The sequence below is a fragment of the Babesia bigemina genome (assembly GCF_000981445.1).
Source record: "Babesia bigemina genome assembly Bbig001, chromosome : II".
In the NCBI taxonomy this organism is placed as follows: Eukaryota; Apicomplexa; class Aconoidasida; order Piroplasmida; family Babesiidae; genus Babesia; species Babesia bigemina.
Window position 1 is genome coordinate 1,188,986 of NC_027217.1, and position 19,745 is coordinate 1,208,730.

At 54.7% G+C, this 19,745-nt stretch overlaps 6 protein-coding genes across 6 annotated transcripts; 3 read left to right on the plus strand and 3 right to left on the minus strand.

The window, feature by feature from the left end:
- Positions 1-191: 191 nt before the first annotated feature.
- Positions 192-1,241, plus strand: BBBOND_0205230 (hypothetical protein, conserved; the record flags this gene model as incomplete). The annotated part of the gene is made up of 1 exon (XM_012912097.1): positions 192-1,241. One exon carries the CDS (start codon positions 192-194, stop codon positions 1,239-1,241), a length of 1,050 nt encoding a protein of 349 aa, XP_012767551.1.
- A 309-nt stretch (positions 1,242-1,550) lies between these two features.
- On the minus strand, positions 1,551-2,636 carry BBBOND_0205240 (hypothetical protein, conserved; the record flags this gene model as incomplete). Its single annotated transcript, XM_012912098.1, has 1 exon — positions 1,551-2,636. The coding sequence occupies one exon, from the start codon at positions 2,634-2,636 to the stop codon at positions 1,551-1,553; it is 1,086 nt and encodes a 361-aa protein (XP_012767552.1).
- A 1,156-nt stretch (positions 2,637-3,792) lies between these two features.
- BBBOND_0205250 (hypothetical protein) lies at positions 3,793-4,239 on the minus strand (the record flags this gene model as incomplete). Its single annotated transcript, XM_012912099.1, has 2 exons — positions 3,793-3,937; positions 3,974-4,239. 2 exons carry the CDS (start codon positions 4,237-4,239, stop codon positions 3,793-3,795), a joined length of 411 nt encoding a protein of 136 aa, XP_012767553.1.
- A 778-nt stretch (positions 4,240-5,017) lies between these two features.
- On the plus strand, positions 5,018-5,289 carry BBBOND_0205260 (ribosomal L39 protein, putative; the record flags this gene model as incomplete). The annotated part of the gene is made up of 3 exons (XM_012912100.1): positions 5,018-5,020; positions 5,102-5,205; positions 5,241-5,289. 3 exons carry the CDS (start codon positions 5,018-5,020, stop codon positions 5,287-5,289), a joined length of 156 nt encoding a protein of 51 aa, XP_012767554.1.
- Positions 5,290-6,323: 1,034 nt separating this feature from the next.
- Positions 6,324-7,147, minus strand: BBBOND_0205270 (hypothetical protein, conserved; the record flags this gene model as incomplete). Its single annotated transcript, XM_012912101.1, has 5 exons — positions 6,324-6,458; positions 6,518-6,608; positions 6,798-6,931; positions 6,957-6,994; positions 7,084-7,147. The coding sequence occupies 5 exons, from the start codon at positions 7,145-7,147 to the stop codon at positions 6,324-6,326; spliced, it is 462 nt and encodes a 153-aa protein (XP_012767555.1).
- Positions 7,148-7,869: 722 nt separating this feature from the next.
- BBBOND_0205280 (membrane protein, putative) lies at positions 7,870-9,296 on the plus strand (the record flags this gene model as incomplete). Its single annotated transcript, XM_012912102.1, has 4 exons — positions 7,870-8,124; positions 8,233-8,626; positions 8,918-9,066; positions 9,102-9,296. 4 exons carry the CDS (start codon positions 7,870-7,872, stop codon positions 9,294-9,296), a joined length of 993 nt encoding a protein of 330 aa, XP_012767556.1.
- Between the last annotated feature and the right edge of the window lie 10,449 nt (positions 9,297-19,745).

A 19,745-nucleotide genomic window follows, 5' to 3' on the forward strand; every position in this document is an offset into this window, starting at 1 on the left:
CACGACAAGAAGTTCTTGCATGTTGTTTATGTCAATATTATTCTGTGTACAATAGTTTCCGTGCGGCACTACTGTGTTGAAGTGTTGCAATTTGTGTGAATTCGGCAAACAGCCACAGATCTTAAAATCCGGTTGCTTAACCTCCTCCGCTTCGTATATTTTGCTTTGGGAAACAGCTTAAGTGCACTGCAATGGTTTCGAGAGAATACTCCTGTCTTTTCGCACGCAACAGCGACAAGAAGAACAAGACATGGAGGGACGGTGTCATATCTGTACACGCTACACATAGATTTGCGCGTGTGGCGTTGTACGAAATCAATGGTCATAATGATACCGTTGATTCTCCCATTGACGCGTTTGACTTGTTTCATCGTGACTATGACAACTTGACAGGCGAGATCATCACATCTCCTAGGTTTATTATTAAGATATCGGGTGTCGACACAAATTTTAGACGGAAAACTGGGGCTCGAAATCCACCTGCATTGGAGGGAGTGGGGTCGCTTATACCTGCGAAACGCATATCTCGTGCCCCGGTACTGGGTACTTGTCGCGCATTCAAGAAGTATTGCGCGCAGCAGGATACTAAAGCTAAGTCTCTTCAGACCCTACCTGTAGCGCTGAGAAGCTGCCACCGTGGTTCTGATGATCTACACAATATTGCGAACACGGGCAGATGTACAGAAATCACAACGATTACGAGTAGAAATGCGTATCGTGCCGCAAATCAAAGCGCTATGGGTGTCACGTTTACTCATTCTAGTTCAGAAGCTGTGCACGAGTCGTTGTCCCCTTATTCATCTAAAAAAATTGCAGACACCATGCCTCTATCCCTATCGCTTCAAGATGCGGAAACTAAGACGCCACCGTCGCATGTGACATCGCCTAAGCCGACGTCGGCAAGAACTTTTTCCGTAAAAAAGCCACGCATCCCCCTCAACCTTCCCACCATTAAGGCGCTGAAAGTCAAATGTGCAGCCGAGAAACAATTGTGCAGAGCGGGTGCCGATTTCGAGAACGGATCACCAACAGAGGGCTGTTACGATTTTCAGAATGTTCCGTCGCGGGAACGTGTGGTAGTTAGTCTCGGTGACGAGATGATGGTTAGCCTTTTGCAAACAGCAGACGAGGCGCTGGGCCCTCATAAGAATTTTGACGAAGTGCCCATCGTGGATGCCGAACTCATTGGCTGCATAGAGTCCGCATTAGACCACTTGGGGAACTTGCAGACAGGATTGTAGCGTAATGACAATGTATTGCTTTCTATCCGGGTTTCAAGATTCTCCTTGCTGTGTAGAAACTGTCAATGAACTTTTAGAACATCATGAATGATATTGCGCGCCTAAATGATGGTCTTTCTATAAGCCCCAGTGCGGCCACGCATCCCGTGCTAAACATTTGGACAAATGTGATGCGCCTCTACTAAACCGTGCATCAATTACGCTGCAATATTAATAATAATTTGTAGATCCGAACCTAACTGATGAGCTAGTAGATGTGTGGCTAGTGTAAAACGTTTTTCATGCGGTTATTCCAGTGCATATATACCACTAATTTGTGAAAATGAACATGATGAAATCGATCATATCCCGAGCATTTATGCCAAAAGATACCTGAAATGTGCTTTCTCGTAAGTTGGTAAGTCGCCTTAGTACCACTTGAATCCTCCACTCCGCAATCTCCAAATAGAGATCGTATAGCCGTTCCATGACCGCCTTGCAATTGCGATCTTCCTTGCCGCAGATAAATACAGGCTCTCTGTCGCATATCACCTTATGATACAGCAGCAACCTGGATTTTTGATCGACTATGTTTGACCCGAAATAACAGTGTAATTCGTGTTTTGTAGAAGTTGAATAAATTGCGCATTTTCTCTCTGGGTAGCTCTTCCGAAGTACTTTTCGACGTCCCCCGTTTTTGCATATAGCACATTTAAGCGTCCTAAGTTTTTCCAACATACACAGGACATTGGTGTCGCTCATTGTGTCGTTGCTTATATCAAGCTTATCCTTCATAACCATCAACGAATCGTATCTCTCACATGCTTGAAAGCCCGATTTGCTGGGTATATCGCGCACGCCTGTTGGTGGCAGCAGATTGGTTATGAACAAAAACAATTGTCTATAAATGTCACCACTAATCCCAAATTCGAAATGCAGCATTTGATCAGGTTGCACTGGTTTCCACTTGATGTCTATATAAAATACGCATGTCTTCATTGTTGTAACACTTTCATGTTGCGCATCAGCCTCGTATTTTTTCTGTGGACTCTCCATACCACTACCTACCGAGTTGCTAAAACCATGTGAGCCTGTTGATTTTACGGCCGATATATGATTGTATATATTTTGCGAATCGCTCCTTTTGGCCACAGTAGTTTCGCCTTGCAAACGCTGCATCGTCATCCATTTGGTGTTGGTGTTCTTAATAGTTGGGATTTCCATCGTATCTGTAACTGACACATCACCCGTGTGTGCATTTTGGGGGGGTCTCGCATTCCCCTGACCGTGTGCTACGACGTTCATGCCAACAGATTCATGAACATTCGGCGGCGTATATCTTTGTGTTTGTCCTGAGGTCGATTTCGATGGATTCACGATATAAGATTTAGCGAACGAAGCCTCCCTGTCATACATGTGCAATTGGTGAGGTTGCTCGGACCGTAAAACACGGTTGCAAGGATGTAGCGTTTGCATATTAAGTCGCTGCACCCTTTGTACATGAAGTTGCAGTCCTGTATCACCCTCTGGAGCGTGCGGTCTATTAACTGATATGCGCATATGGTTTGAAATCCCGGATGTACGAGTATCACTCACGTTTTCGGCCAATCTCAAATTGCTAGCCGACATTCCAGCAGCTCCGATTTGTGTTACAGGTAGCCGTTGCGTATCCTCTGTACAGGGGATTGTAGTACAATAATCACCTCCATTGTATGACCGAGATTGCGTAGCGGTATTTATAGGCATAAGAACGTGGTTTGACAAGTGTCGAGAGTGTGCAGGGCTGCGAAAGTAAACATCCGCCTGGTAGTTCATGCTGTCCATCGTTGTTGCGGTGATAGGGGACCGAACGCGTCCTGCGCCATCATATGCAGCAATAATACCTGTTAACCCAGCATCATGCCGTTGCATTTCGGAACCGTATCCAAAGAGTGGAGCACGTGATCCCGCCCCGTTGTGGGCACGCCTATCATGTGTAGTAGCAGCCTTCAAATTGTGCATCGGGATATGTTGGGGTGCATTGGCTACTATGTCTTGGTTCGCTCGCATCATCAGATTGTTATCTGTAGAGTTCGCGTATCTCAAGGTCGCGGCCCTGCCTGTGAATGCTGCGGTGCCAATCATCTGGGGCATTTGATGACCCATATGCGGATGACTCATAATCAATTGTCCCGATGAGGGAGATTGAACATTTTGTACGACTGGCACCCATGTCAATGTCCCATTTTTGTAAACTGGCACCACACTATTGGTATTGTTCTGCATCGTCGTTTAATCAATGTTAACCTCTCATGTTTTGCTGAAATATTTTGTAAGACATGTACAAGTGGCTCCTTCCTATCCAACTTATGCGATACGGCGCTTGGCCCGTAACTAGCCCTGCGCAGGTTATTCAACTACGATGATTCACGGGTGTTGTGATGAATGAAAAGGCTAAAATTGTTTTCTATTATATCCGTACTATCAGCGAGGCCGTGTAAGATGGGGAATCTGTGCTATGCGGGCCGGAGTGTGTCTGCCTAACCCCGCCATTGTAAAGATCTTATTTTAAAAGTGGAACTAAACAGTTATTTCAGACAGCCACGCTCCACAAATTAGTGTTGTATTTAACTACTTGCAGTGCTATGGGCTTCGCGATGCCCACCAACTCTGACAGCTGTATGTGTAATCTGGCAGGAAATCGGTTTGCAGCAATCGTAAGAATCTTTCTCAGATTCCTGCTTGCTATAATTTAGAAATGCGCGTATGATTACCTTATTTGTACTTGAATAATGAAACGCGCCACGTCAGAGTCACCGCGTATCAGGTTAACCCGGCATTCGCTGTAGCCCAGAGCGCCAAAGTTCAGCAGCACGTTCGACCCGAAGAAGCATTCCAAAATGAGTCCTTTTATCATATGAACTGGATCCTTATCTTCACAATCCCTAGGACATACTCTTTGAACGTGGTGAGGCAGTGTGTGCCAAACATTCATGACAAAATGGGCAAATACGATGAAAATGTACACGAACTCATTCATAAGCCCTTCATCTATATAACGGCACCGGCTATATCTAAAACCCACAAGGCTATGCGTACGTAGATCGAATTGTCTACCGTCGCCCCTCTCACCGCGGAGCACCTAGAGTTTCCTCGACCGCCCATAGATGTGACCCCTGCCTCCTTTGTAGCCGTGTCTATAGCCGCATCGTATAGTGAAGTGGCTGTGGGTGACGCGAAAACGCGTTCCGCATATGCTTTTTGTTTACGTTTAGAACCGTCGATCGTATCCTTTTAAAGATACCACTCTATGACACCAGAAGTTGATCAAATCAAGTACAAATGCTAAAAAATAGCCAACTTGCTATCTAGTTTAACAGTACGGCCGTAAAACCTATTTGGCTGCGGATTTACACCTTGATCGTTACCACTGCATTATAAGTTCAGAATAGAGCTCACCCCACTCACCGTGTATCAATGTAAAAGTAATAGATTCGATTTGATGCGAATTTGAGGCACTGTGCGCTCTAGTTCAGGACGACGAGGTGATCGCGCAGTGGTGATTCCCACCCCATTATGTTCGTACGAAGAAGTTACCAAAGGAAAACCGGCGTACGTATAATTTTCCTAATACACCAATACGGCGTTCTGGCATACACAAAGAAGTAAGTGGCCCCCGCGTATAAATAGGATTTACTGTGCGTAGCGTCGTTGCCACTGGACTACTTTTTGTTGTGTCGACCATTTGAGGAGCCACCTTCATTGAGATTGACGAGCATATCAAAATTATTTCTCTCGTTTGTCGTTTTCGATTCGGAATGGTATGTTTGCTTGCCGAGGGTCCTGCCGCTTTCATCTGTATCATGTTTATTGTTCTCTAACTTCCCTAATATTTCTCGCAGGGGGCCCTCAAATCAACTACTCTTAAAAGGCATTTGGGTAAGAAAATGAAGCAAAATCGTCCATTGCCGCACTGGTTCCGTCTCAAGACAGACAACAAGATTCGGTATGTTGCGTTTTTCCTATAGTGACCTTTTACAGGTACAATGCTAAAAGGAGGTACTGGAGACGCACCAAACTTAAGGTGTGAGTGCGATTGCTGCTTTAAACCGTGAATTAAGTATCTATCAGTAAGCAGCGTGAGTCGCGTGTGTGCATTGAATGTTCCTGCCAACGAGGAAGCGGGGCTTTATGTATTTGGATTTTGCAATACAACGTCTGCAATAACTCCCACTCTTTGTGCCGCGTGTATTTCGAGGTTGCTAAATATCGATGTACTGCGTCAGTTGGCTTATGTGTGATTGGGCGCGTTCGTAGTTGTACAAAATTGTCCGGCTTCCTCTGCCTTCATTATAGACTATAACAAACACAAAATGTGTATGTATTTACGAGCAACACTCAACTTTGCAAACGATAATAGGCTTATTTGGTTGTTGCCCTACCACCATATGTGTTGTGGCCTTTCGGCCGGATGAGGGGCGATTGGTCCTAAAAATAAAAGTGCATATTTGACAATGGCAGTGGGTATGAATACTAATTTCGGGAGGACTCTAGCCTCATCAGTGTACCTCTTCCGTCCATCCAGAGCGAAAGGAACCGTCGCTTGTGCCGCTAAACGGCCATTTGCATCCGCACATCATGTACGTTGACACGCATATAAACAGCATTATCCTTATAAGTGTGTAATTCGCAGTGATGCGATAACCGGTTTGCGAGAGTATATATATATATATATATATACGTACGCTAGACGGTTGCATCATTTTCCATATTAAGTGCGATGCATATTGCGTTCGCATATCGAATGGTAGTACTTCACACGCTTATACCGTGTTGAGCCTTATATATATGGTTAGTGCTGTTGTGTAAAGCGCCTATGTGTCGTGCTGTCTTCCCTTGTACAGCAGGCCTTAGTGTAGCCTTCTTCTCATGGATGATAATTCATTCGCACGCAGTCGTTGCACAATGCGAGCCCTAGGCTACCTTTGACCTATTACAAGGCTAGTTCAAGAGCCATGGAGTCTATGAACCACCGCGTATTTTACGCAAACTGGATTTTTGTAGTGGCTGTTTACGACATCTTTACTGCATATGTCGACTTCTGAACATTATTTAAATTTGAACTCATCTCCACGACTTGTACAGCGCAAAGGCGCACAATGATGCCATTACAACGAAAAGCGATCCTTTCATAGCGTCATCAGACAAGATGTCGAAAAGGAGGCTGCGGAGGGAAAGAGCCGCATGGTTCCTGGGCTCCTATACTTATTTAACAATTCAAACGAATGGTGTCCGTATTATATAGCATTATGACTTACCAAACGTAACAACATATCCAAATGCCGTCTGGCCTTTTTGTATTCCCTCTTCCTCATATGGCAAAGAGCCAACTGGTACATGCATTGCACGCTACGTTCATGAGTTAGACACCCGGAAGATATATGTCTCAAGTATAGGTATTTGGATAATGGATTAAAGGGTGATATGGCTGGATATGATGCCCATGTATCAGTCAACAACTGGTGTCATACTATACGACTCATGTTTGATAGCGGAAATTTCGGATATTTAAACAAGACCAATATATGGATCACTCACCTATTAAATCTAATTCTAAGGAGCTCTTCGAATAATTCAATCGATAAATTGATGTGGTTGCTTTGCATGGAACACATGAGCATACAGGCGTAGTCATACTGGACCTTTACAGATGGCTGGTAATTTCTGATGCCCTGCAAGTTGTCAGGCTTAAATAACTAATGCGTGAGACACGAGCACAACAGTTGCGTAGAATGCTGCAATGTGCGGAAGGCCATTACACATTGCGGCGCGCCTTAATGCAAATCCGTTTTGAAACTCCACCCATACGTAACGCAACATTAACTTGCCTCTTCGTATTCCTGCTTCAAGCGATCAATTTCAAACTGGATATCTTCGATGTTCGCCATGTCTAAATACGTGTACGTTCCACGACAATGAAAAAGGAATATCCGCCGTCTTATTTTTCTCCGCGATTAAAGTCTATTTTCTATAGTGGATATACAAGCAAATAGAAGGCAACTCATAATAAATGAGGAAGGCGACGATTGTTTATTTCGCAAAAAAGGCTTAGATTCGCATACATTCCTCGATCCCCAGAGGGCAACACACACCTTTACGGGATGTGCATCCGCAGTAGCATAGCACGAGATTTTTGTTATCGAAAAGTACACATCATGCTAAGCTTATAGTTGTTTGCAACCTATGTTTCACGTATTCTGTGCTTCTGTGGTCGGGGAGAGATCCTCCACTGAGGATATTGCAATGTAGTAAACTTGTCTTTATGGTCATTTAGTCACTCAATGAAGCAGATTTTTACGTGATTCCGGTTATTTCATTAGTACGTATGATTCGTCGGGGATTCTACACCTTCGATTCCACGTGTTTTAGCGGCCTTCGCTGCTACAGAGACGACATGCAAGTCACTCTCTCCGGTGTGTTACTTGCTTTTGCTAGTTTTGTCACTATACGTAATTACAAGTGTTATTTTATGACAAAAGTATTTGTAATTTGGGGTCTGGCGATCGTATCTTCTGTACATGTGAGAACATCTCTGCGTCGTACGAACGCGACGTTGTCTTCAGTGTCCATCTTGGATTCTGCAGTCGTACAAAAGAGTTTATATAGTAAAATGCATAATGTTGCAGGTTTCATCTGTGCGTCTAAAAGGATAGGGACATCAGATCTAGGACATTTTACAGATGGCTCCATTGCTTCCAAAAAACGCGTGTTTGTAAGCCGTGATCAAATGTTGACGAGTGTGTTATATTCTCCCAAAGCGATAAGTGATGAATTGGAGATAGGTGAGCGATGTTCCGAAGGGTTCACGTTACGTGAGCATAGGGATAAATCTTGTTCCGGAGTAAATTACTACAAGGTTGTGTCCGTAACGGAGGGCTGCAATGACTGCGAAATACGGCAGAAATACTAAGAACTCATGGAATCTTTTAGATCCTTGCGTTGTGTGGACCCTCGCATTAAGCGAACTATAAAGAAGGCCTATAAAGTCCTGTCTGATCCTACATTGCGTGCAATGTATGATGCAAACTTAAAGAGTTCCGCGTACAATAGGGAATCACCGAATTGTGCTAATGTGATGACCGGCTCGTGGCTTGATTGTCACGCTGATGAAGACTATGTGATGGAAAACGATAGCAACTGTGACACTACCTCTGCTTCCAGCTACTCTCCCGAAAACAAAATGACAGTTTTGAGTGGGCGCCCGAGGAACATTTTTGGAAGTAATGGCAAATCCTTTGTTAGGGATTATTCCGTTTCGGAAGATCTTGATATTGTTACTGAAGTTGGTGTAGGTCTGATGGATTTAATTTTTGGAGGCACTGTAGAAGTCAGTCTTAATAAATTTGGCAATTGCCAAAATTTCAGCTGTGAGAATTGAGGTCCGAGCAAGTATGTGGCAGCTTGTGGAAACTGTCGGGGCACTGGCATGATTTCTAAAGGTTAGCGTACTCCCTTCGGTTATATTTCAACCTCTAGAAGCTGTGTAACTTGCAGTGGATGTGGGTTTGAACGAATCAAAAATTGCCTAAAGTGTAACAACATGGGTCGCATTCACCATAAATGTGTCGTTAAGGTGCCTATCCCACATGGAACAAAACCGATTTCAATGCTTAGGGTGATAGGTTGTGGGCACTTTGGTGGCAATTATTCGCGCCCAGGTGACTTCTACGTTGCGACTAGTGTATGTCTAATTTTATTCATGATTGCCAAGATCATTTCTGCCGATAACGAAAACGAATATTTTGAAGGTCAGAAAGTGTGTACGACGGCTGCTTCGGATTATGCAGACGGTGTACTAGGAGTAACGGTAAGTTGGGTTTACGATGTGCACATAATACGCAGATAGACGTCAAGACATTTTGTGGCACCAAGCATGTAAATGTGCCCCAAGGAACACAGCACTGCGATGAGGTGCTAGTTGGAAATTATGAGGGTATCGAGCATGTTATTAAAATACACGTATCGCTACCCATTGAACCGTCGCAAGAGGAAATTTCGCTACTTAGTAAGATCAGAGATCTGAAACAACGAAATTAATGCATTGCCATCTATTAATTGTCGGCTTCCCGTTATTCGTAGGCAAACACGCATGTCAAACAATTCCTGTGCTGCGAAAATGCGGTGCGCATATGGCCGAATTCCTTATGTAAAAGCTATTCTAATAGAATTTGTCTGGTTAATAAATCTTTCTTTTAAGTTTTCTTCTGCGGTTCATGTGGCATGAGTTGATGCTAGCGTCTGCCGGGGTGGAGTTGCAGGCGGTTGGTCTCGGGTGCCGATTCCACGGCGTACTGTTTCTGAATGCCGTTTTTGTCATTTGTGCTACCACCCAGCTTGGGTGAGAGCAGCACTCATGGTCTCGCGATGACTTCCGTCCCTGTCCACCATCTCACACATTAGACAAGGTATCAATTGGCAACGTGTCGACTAGCGGATCTCTCATACCGTAGACTACATCAACGAATCATCATACCGTAACAACTACTAAGCAATACACTGGGCACGTCGTGGAAGTTCACGCCGAGACCACGGACCCCTGCCTACAAGGCTGCGGTGTCACATACGCATCCACTGAGCTTTTCAAGCCTGAGACGACCAGTGTCTGCGACGCCTACGGCAGAGAAATTGGTTGCAAGATAGGCCTCCATGCTGCGGGCAATGCGGTCTTCTAGTGCCCGACTCCTTACGTGCTGGACCCGCCCAACTGCTTCGACCAGGTCTCCGTGAACGGCAAAGTGAAGAACGTAAGCTATGTCAGCAAGTCGTTTGTAGCATCTCGGAGTAATCACTTTGTTATACTGCGGTTCGACAGTGAACTCATTGGACCGGGGGAGACCCTGCGCCAGACACCGCCGTTGGAGTGCCACTGTGCCACCATAAAGGGCACAGTCCTCTCCACCATCTAAATCGAGAACTACGACTCACAGTATTGATTAGCTCATATACGATGACGCTTCGGTGAATGATGCGAATAAATTGGTTTCGCTTGTTGATGAGGACCTGCCTTTTGGTACCAGTGGAAGTGTACCTTGGGCTGGTGGTAATAATTGCGGTAGCCAAGTCAACAACGCATCGTACTGTTATCATATGTGTCTGCAACTAACACGGTTGTCAATGGGGCCGTTTAATAACCTGAGTTGGAGCCACACGACAGCATCCCCTGTTGCTCATCGCACCTGCCGGATCGAGGGAGGTATGCCACATCACCCAATACCGCTGCTCACATTTAGAAACCTTGGCGATGCGCCTAACACGCGACTAAGAGCACCAAATTAAATCTGCCAGTGGAATGCAGGTACTCCACCAAAGTGGATGGGCCGCCACGCCGACACCGCTGCGGACGGGCTCTGAGGCAGGCGGGTCGCGGGCACTGGCGGTGGCACCAGGCGTCATGAGACGACGATAGCAATGACCGAGGCTGCCTGGCACCACACTTGCTGAAATAACACTTGCTGGCACTCGACCAGCTGCTACCTGTGGATCCACCGCCGCCGGCACGCCTGGGGAGGGTCTGTGGCGCCGGGTGGAGTCGCTGGGTGAGACATCGCCAGACCGCGGCAGGCGCTGCGCAGCACATGATGTGACCTGGTGTCACGGTATAGCTGCTCTATATGTACCATCCACCGACACGCATCCGGGCAGTCCGGGAGCGGCGCTGCCGGCACGCCTGCGGAGCCGCCACGGCCAACTGCAGCTGCGGCTGTACGGCACGCCAGACCGCGCCAGTGTCGCGCTGGTGCCACATTGGTGTGGTTATGTGCCTGTGTTGCCTCCCTATCCTAGCCCACATCCGCCCGTTGTGCCGGGCTCCGGTGCGTGACGCCTGCGGGCGGGGTGCCCGGACTGGGGGCTTGGCAGTCGAGGCACCGGAGGGATGGCAGCTAGGGCACGGCAGTGAAGCAGTGCTCGCAGATGACATATTGGACCAGGTTTGGCGCAGTGCTGCGTGTTGTAGGCCTTGTCTGTCTGCCTCGCTCCACGCCCCCGGCGCCGCGCAGCCGCCGTGTCAGCGGATACGGGGTCTAGCAGATACCACAACTCATTGCGCTACCGGCACCAGGCAGGCACGGACGTAGTATGGTACGCACTTCTATGTGGCTGTGATGGCCTGGCTCGCAACACCCGTCACCCTGCCGCCACCGCCGCCACGCCTACACCGCTGCGGACGGGCTCTGAGGCAGGCGGGTCGCGGGCACTGGCGGTGGCACCAGGCGTCATGAGACGACGATAGCAATGACCGAGGCTGCCTGGCACCACACTTGCTGAAATAACACTTGCTGGCACTCGTCCAGCTGCTACCCGGGCATCCACTGCCGCCGGCACGCCTGGGGAGGGTCTGTGGCGCCGGGTGGAGTCGCTGGGTGTGACATCGCCAGACCGCGGCAGGCGCAGCGCAGCACACGATGTGACCTGGTGTCGCGGTATAGCTGCTCTATATGTACCATCCACCGACACGCATCCGGGCACTCCGGGAGCGGCGCTGCCGGCACGCCTGCGGAGCCGCCACGGCCAACTGCAGCTGCGGCTGTACGGCACGCCAGACCGCGCCAGTGTCGCGCTGGTGCCACATTGGTGTGGTTACGTGCCTGTGTTGCCTCCCTATCCTAGCCCACATCCGCCCGTTGTGCCGGGCTCCGGTGCGTGAGGTCTGCGGGCGGGGTGCCCGGACTGGGGGCTTGGCAGTCGAGGTACCGGAGGGATGGCAGTTAGGGCGCTATAGTGAAGCAGTGCTGGCAGATGACATATTGGACCAGGTTTGGCGCAGTGCTGCGTGTTGTAGGCCTTGTCTGTCTGCCTCGCTCCACGCCCGCCGGCGCCGCGCAGCTACCGTGTCAGCGGATACGGGGTCTAGCAGATACCACAACTCATTGCGTTACCGGTACCAGGCAGGCACTGATGTAGTATGGTACGCACTTCTATGTGGCCGTGATGGCCTGGCTCCCAACACCCGTCACCCTGCCGCCACCGTCGCCACGCCTACACCGCTGGGCGGACGGCCTCTGAGGCAGGCGGGTCGTGGGCACTGGCGGTGGCACCAGGCGTCATGAGACGATACTGTCATCGGAGCTGCCTGGCACCACACTTGCTGAAATAACACTTGCTGGCACTCGTCCAGCTGCTACCTGTGGATCCACCGCCGCCGGCACGCCTGGTGAGGGTCTGTGGCGCCGGGTGGAGTCGCTGGGTGGAGTCGCTGGGTGTGACATCGCCAGACCGCGGCAGGCGCAGCGCAGCACACGATGTGACCTGGTGTCGCGGTATAGCTGCTCTATATGTACCATCCACCGACACGCATCCGGGCAGTCCGGGAGCGGCGCTGCCGGCACGCCTGCGGAGCCGCCACGGCCAACTGCAGCTGCGGCTGTACGGCACGCCAGACCGCGCCAGTGTCGCGCTGGTGCCACATTGGTGTGGTTACGTGCCTGTGTTGCCTCCCTATCCTAGCCCACATCCGCCCGTTGTGCCGGGCTCCGGTGCGTGAGGTCTGCGGGCGGGGTGCCCGGACTGGGGGCTTGGCAGTCGAGGTACCGGAGGGATGGCAGTTAGGGCGCTATAGTGAAGCAGTGCTGGCAGATGACATATTGGACCAGGTTTGGCGCAGTGCTGCGTGTTGTAGGCCTTGTCTGTCTGCCTCGCTCCACGCCCGCCGGCGCCGCGCAGCTACCGTGTCAGCGGATACGGGGTCTAGCAGATACCACAACTCATTGCGTTACCGGTACCAGGCAGGCACGGACGTAGTATCGTACGCACTTCTATGTGGCTGTGATGGCCTGGCTCGCAACACCCGTCACCCTGCCGCCACCGCCGCCACGCCTACACCGCTGCGGACGGGCTCTGAGGCAGGCGGGTCGCGGGCACTGGCGGTGGCACCAGGCGTCATGAGACGATACTGTCATCGGAGCTGCCTGGCACCACACTTGCTGAAATAACACTTGCTGGCACTCGTCCAGCTGCTACCCGGGCATCCACTGCCGCCGGCACGCCTGGGGAGGGTCTGTGGCGCCGGGTGGAGTCGCTGGGTGTGACATCGCCAGACCGCGGCAGGCGCAGCGCAGCACATGATGTGACCTGGTGTCACGGTATAGCTGCTCTATATGTCCCATCCACCGACACGCATCCGGGCAGTCCGGGAGCGGCGCTGCCGGCACGCCTGCGGAGCCGCCACGGCCAACTGCAGCTGCGGCTGTACGGCACGCCAGACGCCGCCAGTGTCGCGCTGGTGCCACATTGGTGTGGTTACGTGCCTGTGTTGCCTCCCTACCCCAGCCCACATCCGCCCGTTGTGCCGGACTCCGGTGCGTGAGGTCTGCGGGCGGGGTGCCCGGACTGGGGGCTTGGCAGTCGAGGTACCGGAGGGATGGCAGTTAGGGCGCTATAGTGAAGCAGTGCTGGCAGATGACATATTGGACCAGGTTTGGCGCAGTGCTGCGTGTTGTAGGCCTTGTCTGTCTGCCTCGCTCCACGCCCGCCGGCGCCGCGCAGCTACCGTGTCAGCGGATACGGGGTCTAGCAGATACCACAACTCAATGCACTGCCGGCACTTAATAGCTATAGGACGTAGTATGGTACGCACTTCTATGTGACTGTGATGGCCTGGCTCCCAACACCCGTCACCCTGCCGCCACCGCCGCCACGCCTACACCGCTGCGGACGGGCTCTGAGGCAGGCGGGTCGCGGGCACTGGCGGTGGCACCAGGCGTCATGAGACGACGATACGTGTGACCGAGGCTGCCTGGCACCACACTTGCTGAAATAACACTTGCTGGCACTCGTCCAGCTGCTACCCGGGCATCCACTGCCGCCGGCACGCCTGCGGAACCGCCACGGCCAACTGCAGCTGCGGCTGTACGGCACGCCAGACGCCGCCAGTGTCGCGCTGGTGCCACATTGGTGTGGTTACGTGCCTGTGTTGCCTCCCTACCCCAGCCCACATCCGCCCGTTGTGCCGGACTCCGGTGCGTGAGGCCTGCGGGCGGGGTGCTCGGACTGGGGGCTTGGCAGTCGAGGCACCGGAGGGATGGCAGCTAGGGCACGGCAGTGAAGCAGTGCTGGCAGATGACATATTGGACCAGGTTTGGCGCAGTGCTGCGTGTTGTAGGTTGTGTCTGGCTGCCTCGCTCCACGCCCGCCGGCGCCGCGCAGCTGCCGTGTCAGCGGATACGGGGTCTAGCAGATACCACAACTCATTGCGTTACCGGCACCAGGCAGGCACGGACGTAGTATCGTACGCACTTCTATGTGGCTGTGATGGCCTGGCTCGCAACACCCGTCACCCTGCCGCCACCGCCGCCACGCCTACACCGCTGCGGACGGGCTCTGAGGCAGGCGGGTCGCGGGCACTGGCGGTGGCACCAGGCGTCATGAGACGATACTGTCATCGGAGCTGCCTGGCACCACACTTGCTGAAATAACACTTGCTGGCACTCGACCAGCTGCTACCTGTGGATCCACCGCCGCCGGCACGCCTGGTGAGGGTCTGTGGCGCCGGGTGGAGTCACTGGGTGTGACATCGCCAGACCGCGGCAGTGTCGCGTTGGTGCCACATTGGCGTGGTTACGTGCCTGTGTTGCCTCCCTATCCTAGCCCACATCCGCCCGTTGTGCCGGGCTCCGGTGCGTGACGCCTGCGGGCGGGGTGCCCGGACTGGGGGCTTGGCAGTCGAGGCACCAGACGGATGGCAGCTAGGGCACGGCAGTGAAGCAGTGCTGGCGGATGACATATTGGACCAGGTTTGGCGCAGTGCTGCGTGTTGTAGGCCGTGTCTGTCTGCCTCGCTCCACGACCCCCGGCGCCGCGCAGCCGCCGTGTCAGCGGATACGGGGCGTAGCAGATACCACAACTCAATGCGCTACCGGCACCTAATAGCTATAAGACGTAGTATCGTACGCACTTTGATGTGGCCGTGATGGCCTGGCTCCCAACACCCGTCACCCTGCCGCCACCGTCGTTACGCCTACACCGCTGGGCAAACGGCCTCTGAGGCAGGCGGGTCGCGGGCACTGGCGGTGGCACCAGGCGTCATGAGACGACGATACGTGTGACCGAGGCTGCCTGGCACCACACTTGCTGAAATAACACTTGCTGGCACTCGTCCAGCTGCTACCCGGGCATCCACTGCCGCCGGCACGCCTGCGGAACCGCCACGGCCAACTGCAGCTGCGGCTGTACGGCACGCCAGACGCCGCCAGTGTCGCGCTGGTGCCACATTGGCGTGGTTACGTGCCTGTGTTGCCTCCCTATCCTAGCCCACATCCGCCCGTTGTGCCGGGCTCCGGTGCGTGACGCCTGCGGGCGGGGTGCCCGGACTGGGGGCTTGGCAGTCGAGGCACCAGACGGATGGCAGCTAGGGCACGGCAGTGAAGCAGTGCTGGCGGATGACATATTGGACCAGGTTTGGCGCAGTGCTGCGTGTTGTAGGCCGTGTCTGTCTGCCTCGCTCCACGACCCCCGGCGCCGCGCAGCCGCCGTGTCAGCGGATACGGGGCGTAGCAGATACCACAACTCAATGCGCTACCGGCACCTAATAGCTATAAGACGTAGTATCGTACGCACTTTGATGTGGCTGTGATGGCCTGGCTCCCAACACCCGTCACCCTGCCGCCACCGCCGCCACGCCTACACCGCTGCGGACGGGCTCTGAGGCAGGCGGGTCGTGGGCACTGGCGGTGGCACCAGGCGTCATGAGACGATACTGTCATCGGAGCTGCCTGGCACCACACTTGCTGAAATAACACTTGCTGGCACTCGTCCAGCTGCTACCCGGGCATCCACTGCCGCCAACACGCCTGGGGAGGGTCTGTGGCGCCGGGTGGAGTCGCTGGGTGGAGTCGCTGGGTGTGACATCGCCAGACCGCGGCAGGCGCAGCGCAGCACACGATGTGACCTGGTGTCGCGGTATAGCTGCTCTATATGTACCATCCACCGACACGCATCCGGGCAGTCCGGGAGCGGCGCTGCCGGCACGCCTGCGGAGCCGCCACGGCCAACTGCAGCTGCGGCTGTACGGCACGCCAGACGGCGCCAGTGTCGCGCTGGTGCCACATTGGTGTGGTTACGTGCCTGTGTTGCCTCCCTGCCCCAGCCCACATCCGCCCGTTGTGCCGGGCTCCGGTGCGTGAGGCCTGCGGGCGGGGTGCCCGGACTGGGGGCGTGGCAGTCGAGGCACCGGAGGGATGGCAGCTAGGGCACGGCAGTGAAGCAGTGCTGGCAGATGACAGATTGGACCAGGTTTGGCGCAGTGCTGCGTGTTGTAGGCCTTGTCTAACTGCCTCGCTCCACGACCCCCGGCGCCGCGCAGCCGCCGTGTCAGCGGATACGGAGAGTAGCAGATACCACAACTCATTGCGCTGCCGGCACCAGGCAGGCACTGATGTAGTATGGTACGCACTTCTATGTGGCCGTGATGGCCTGGCTCCCAACACCCGTCACCCTGCCGCCACCGTCGTTACGCCTACACCGCTGGGCAAACGGCCTCTGAGGCAGGCGGGTCGCGGGCACTGGCGGTGGCACCAGGCGTCATGAGACGACGATACCTGTCATCGGAGCTGTTTGGCACCACACTCGTTGAAATAACACTCGCTGGCACTCGACCAGCTGCTACCCGGGCATCCACCGCCGCCGGCACGCCTGGGGAGGGTCTGTGGCGCCGGGTGGAGTCGCTGGGCGAGACATCGCCAGACCCCGCCAGTGTCGCGCTGGTGCCACATTGGTGTGGTTACGTGCCTGTGTTGCCTCCCTACCCCAGCCCACATCCGCCCGTTGTGCCGGACTCCGGTGCGTGAGGCCTGCGGGCGGGGTGCCCGGGCTGGGGGCGTGGCAGTCGAGGCACCGGAGGGATGGCAGCTAGGGCACGGCAGTGAAGCAGTGCTGGCAGATGACAGATTGGACCAGGTTTGGCGCAGTGCTGCGTGTTGTAGGCCTTGTCTAACTGCCTCGCTCCACGACCCCCGGCGCCGCGCAGCCGCCGTGTCAGCAGCACCGGGGTCTAGCAGATACCACAACTCATTGCGTTACCGGTACCAGGCAGGCACGGACGTAGTATCGTACGCACTTCTATGTGGCTGTGATGGCCTGGCTCGCAACACCCGTCACCCTGCCGCCACCGCCGCCACGCCTACACCGCTGCGGACGGGCTCTGAGGCAGGCGGGTCGCGGGCACTGGCGGTGGCACCAGGCGTCATGAGACGATACTGTCATCGGAGCTGCCTGGCACCACACTTGCTGAAATAACACTTGCTGGCACTCGTCCAGCTGCTACCCGGGCATCCACTGCCGCCGGCACGCCTGGGGAGGGTCTGTGGCGCCGGGTGGAGTCGCTGGGTGTGACATCGCCAGACCGCGGCAGGCGCAGCGCAGCACATGATGTGACCTGGTGTCACGGTATAGCTGCTCTATATGTCCCATCCACCGACACGCATCCGGGCAGTCCGGGAGCGGCGCTGCCGGCACGCCTGCGGAACCGCCACGGCCAACTGCAGCTGCGGCTGTACGGCACGCCAGACGCCGCCAGTGTCGCGCTGGTGCCACATTGGTGTGGTTACGTGCCTGTGTTGCCTCCCTATCCTAGCCCACATCCGCCCGTTGTGCCGGGCTCCGGTGCGTGACGCCTGCGGGCGGGGTGCCCGGACTGGGGGCTTGGCAGTCGAGGCACCAGACGGATGGCAGCTAGGGCACGGCAGTGAAGCAGTGCTGGCGGATGACATATTGGACCAGGTTTGGCGCAGTGCTGCGTGTTGTAGGCCGTGTCTGTCTGCCTCGCTCCACGACCCCCGGCGCCGCGCAGCCGCCGTGTCAGCGGATACGGGGCGTAGCAGATACCACAACTCAATGCGCTACCGGCACCTAATAGCTATAAGACGTAGTATCGTACGCACTTTGATGTGGCTGTGATGGGCTGGCTCCCAACACCCGTCACCCTGCCGCCACCGCCGCCACGCCTACACCGCTGCGGACGGGCTCTGAGGCAGGCGGGTCGTGGGCACTGGCGGTGGCACCAGGCGTCATGAGACGATACTGTCATCGGAGCTGCCTGGCACCACACTTGCTGAAATAACACTTGCTGGCACTCGTCCAGCTGCTACCCGGGCATCCACTGCCGCCAACACGCCTGGGGAGGGTCTGTGGCGCCGGGTGGAGTCGCTGGGTGGAGTCGCTGGGTGTGACATCGCCAGACCGCGGCAGGCGCAGCGCAGCACACGATGTGACCTGGTGTCGCGGTATAGCTGCTCTATATGTACCATCCACCGACACGCATCCGGGCAGTCCGGGAGCGGCGCTGCCGGCACGCCTGCGGAGCCGCCACGGCCAACTGCAGCTGCGGCTGTACGGCACGCCAGACGGCGCCAGTGTCGCGCTGGTGCCACATTGGTGTGGTTACGTGCCTGTGTTGCCTCCCTGCCCCAGCCCACATCCGCCCGTTGTGCCGGGCTCCGGTGCGTGAGGCCTGCGGGCGGGGTGCCCGGACTGGGGGCGTGGCAGTCGAGGCACCGGAGGGATGGCAGCTAGGGCACGGCAGTGAAGCACTGCTGGCAGATGACAGATTGGACCAGGTTTGGCGCAGTGCTGCGTGTTGTAGGTTGAGTCTGTCTGCCTCGCTCCACGCCCCCGGCGCCGCGCAGCCGCCGTGTCAGCGGATACGGGGTCTAGCAGATACCACAACTCAATGCACTGCCGGCACTTAATAGCTATAAGACGTAGTATGGTACGCACTCTATGTGGCTCTGATGGCCTGGCTCCCAACACCCGTCACCCTGCCGCCACCGTCGTTACGCCTACACCGCTGGGCAAACGGCCTCTGAGGCAGGCGGGTCGCGGGCACTGGCGGTGGCACCAGGCGTCATGAGACGACGATACCTGTCATCGGAGCTGTTTGGCACCACACTCGTTGAAATAACACTCGCTGGCACTCGACCAGCTGCTACCCGGGCATCCACCGCCGCCGGCACGCCTGGGGAGGGTCTGTGGCGCCGGGTGGAGTCGCTGGGCGAGACATCGCCAGACCCCGCCAGTGTCGCGCTGGTGCCACATTGGTGTGGTTACGTGCCTGTGTTGCCTCCCTACCCCAGCCCACATCCGCCCGTTGTGCCGGACTCCGGTGCGTGAGGCCTGCGGGCGGGGTGCTCGGACTGGGGGCTTGGCAGTCGAGGCACCGGAGGGATGGCAGCTAGGGCACGGCAGTGAAGCAGTGCTGGCAGATGACATATTGGACCAGGTTTGGCGCAGTGCTGCGTGTTGTAGGCCTTGTCTGGCTGCCTCGCTCCACGACCCCCGGCGCCGCGCAGCCGCCGTGTCAGCGGATACGGGGTCTGGCAGATACCACAACTCATTGCGCTGCCGGCACTTAATAGCTATAAGACGTAGTATGGTGCGCACTTCGACGTGGCTGTGATGGCCTGGCTCGCAACACCCGTCACCCTGCCGCCACCGCCGCCACGCCTACACCGCTGCGGACGGGCTCTGAGGCAGGCGGGTCGCGGGCACTGGCGG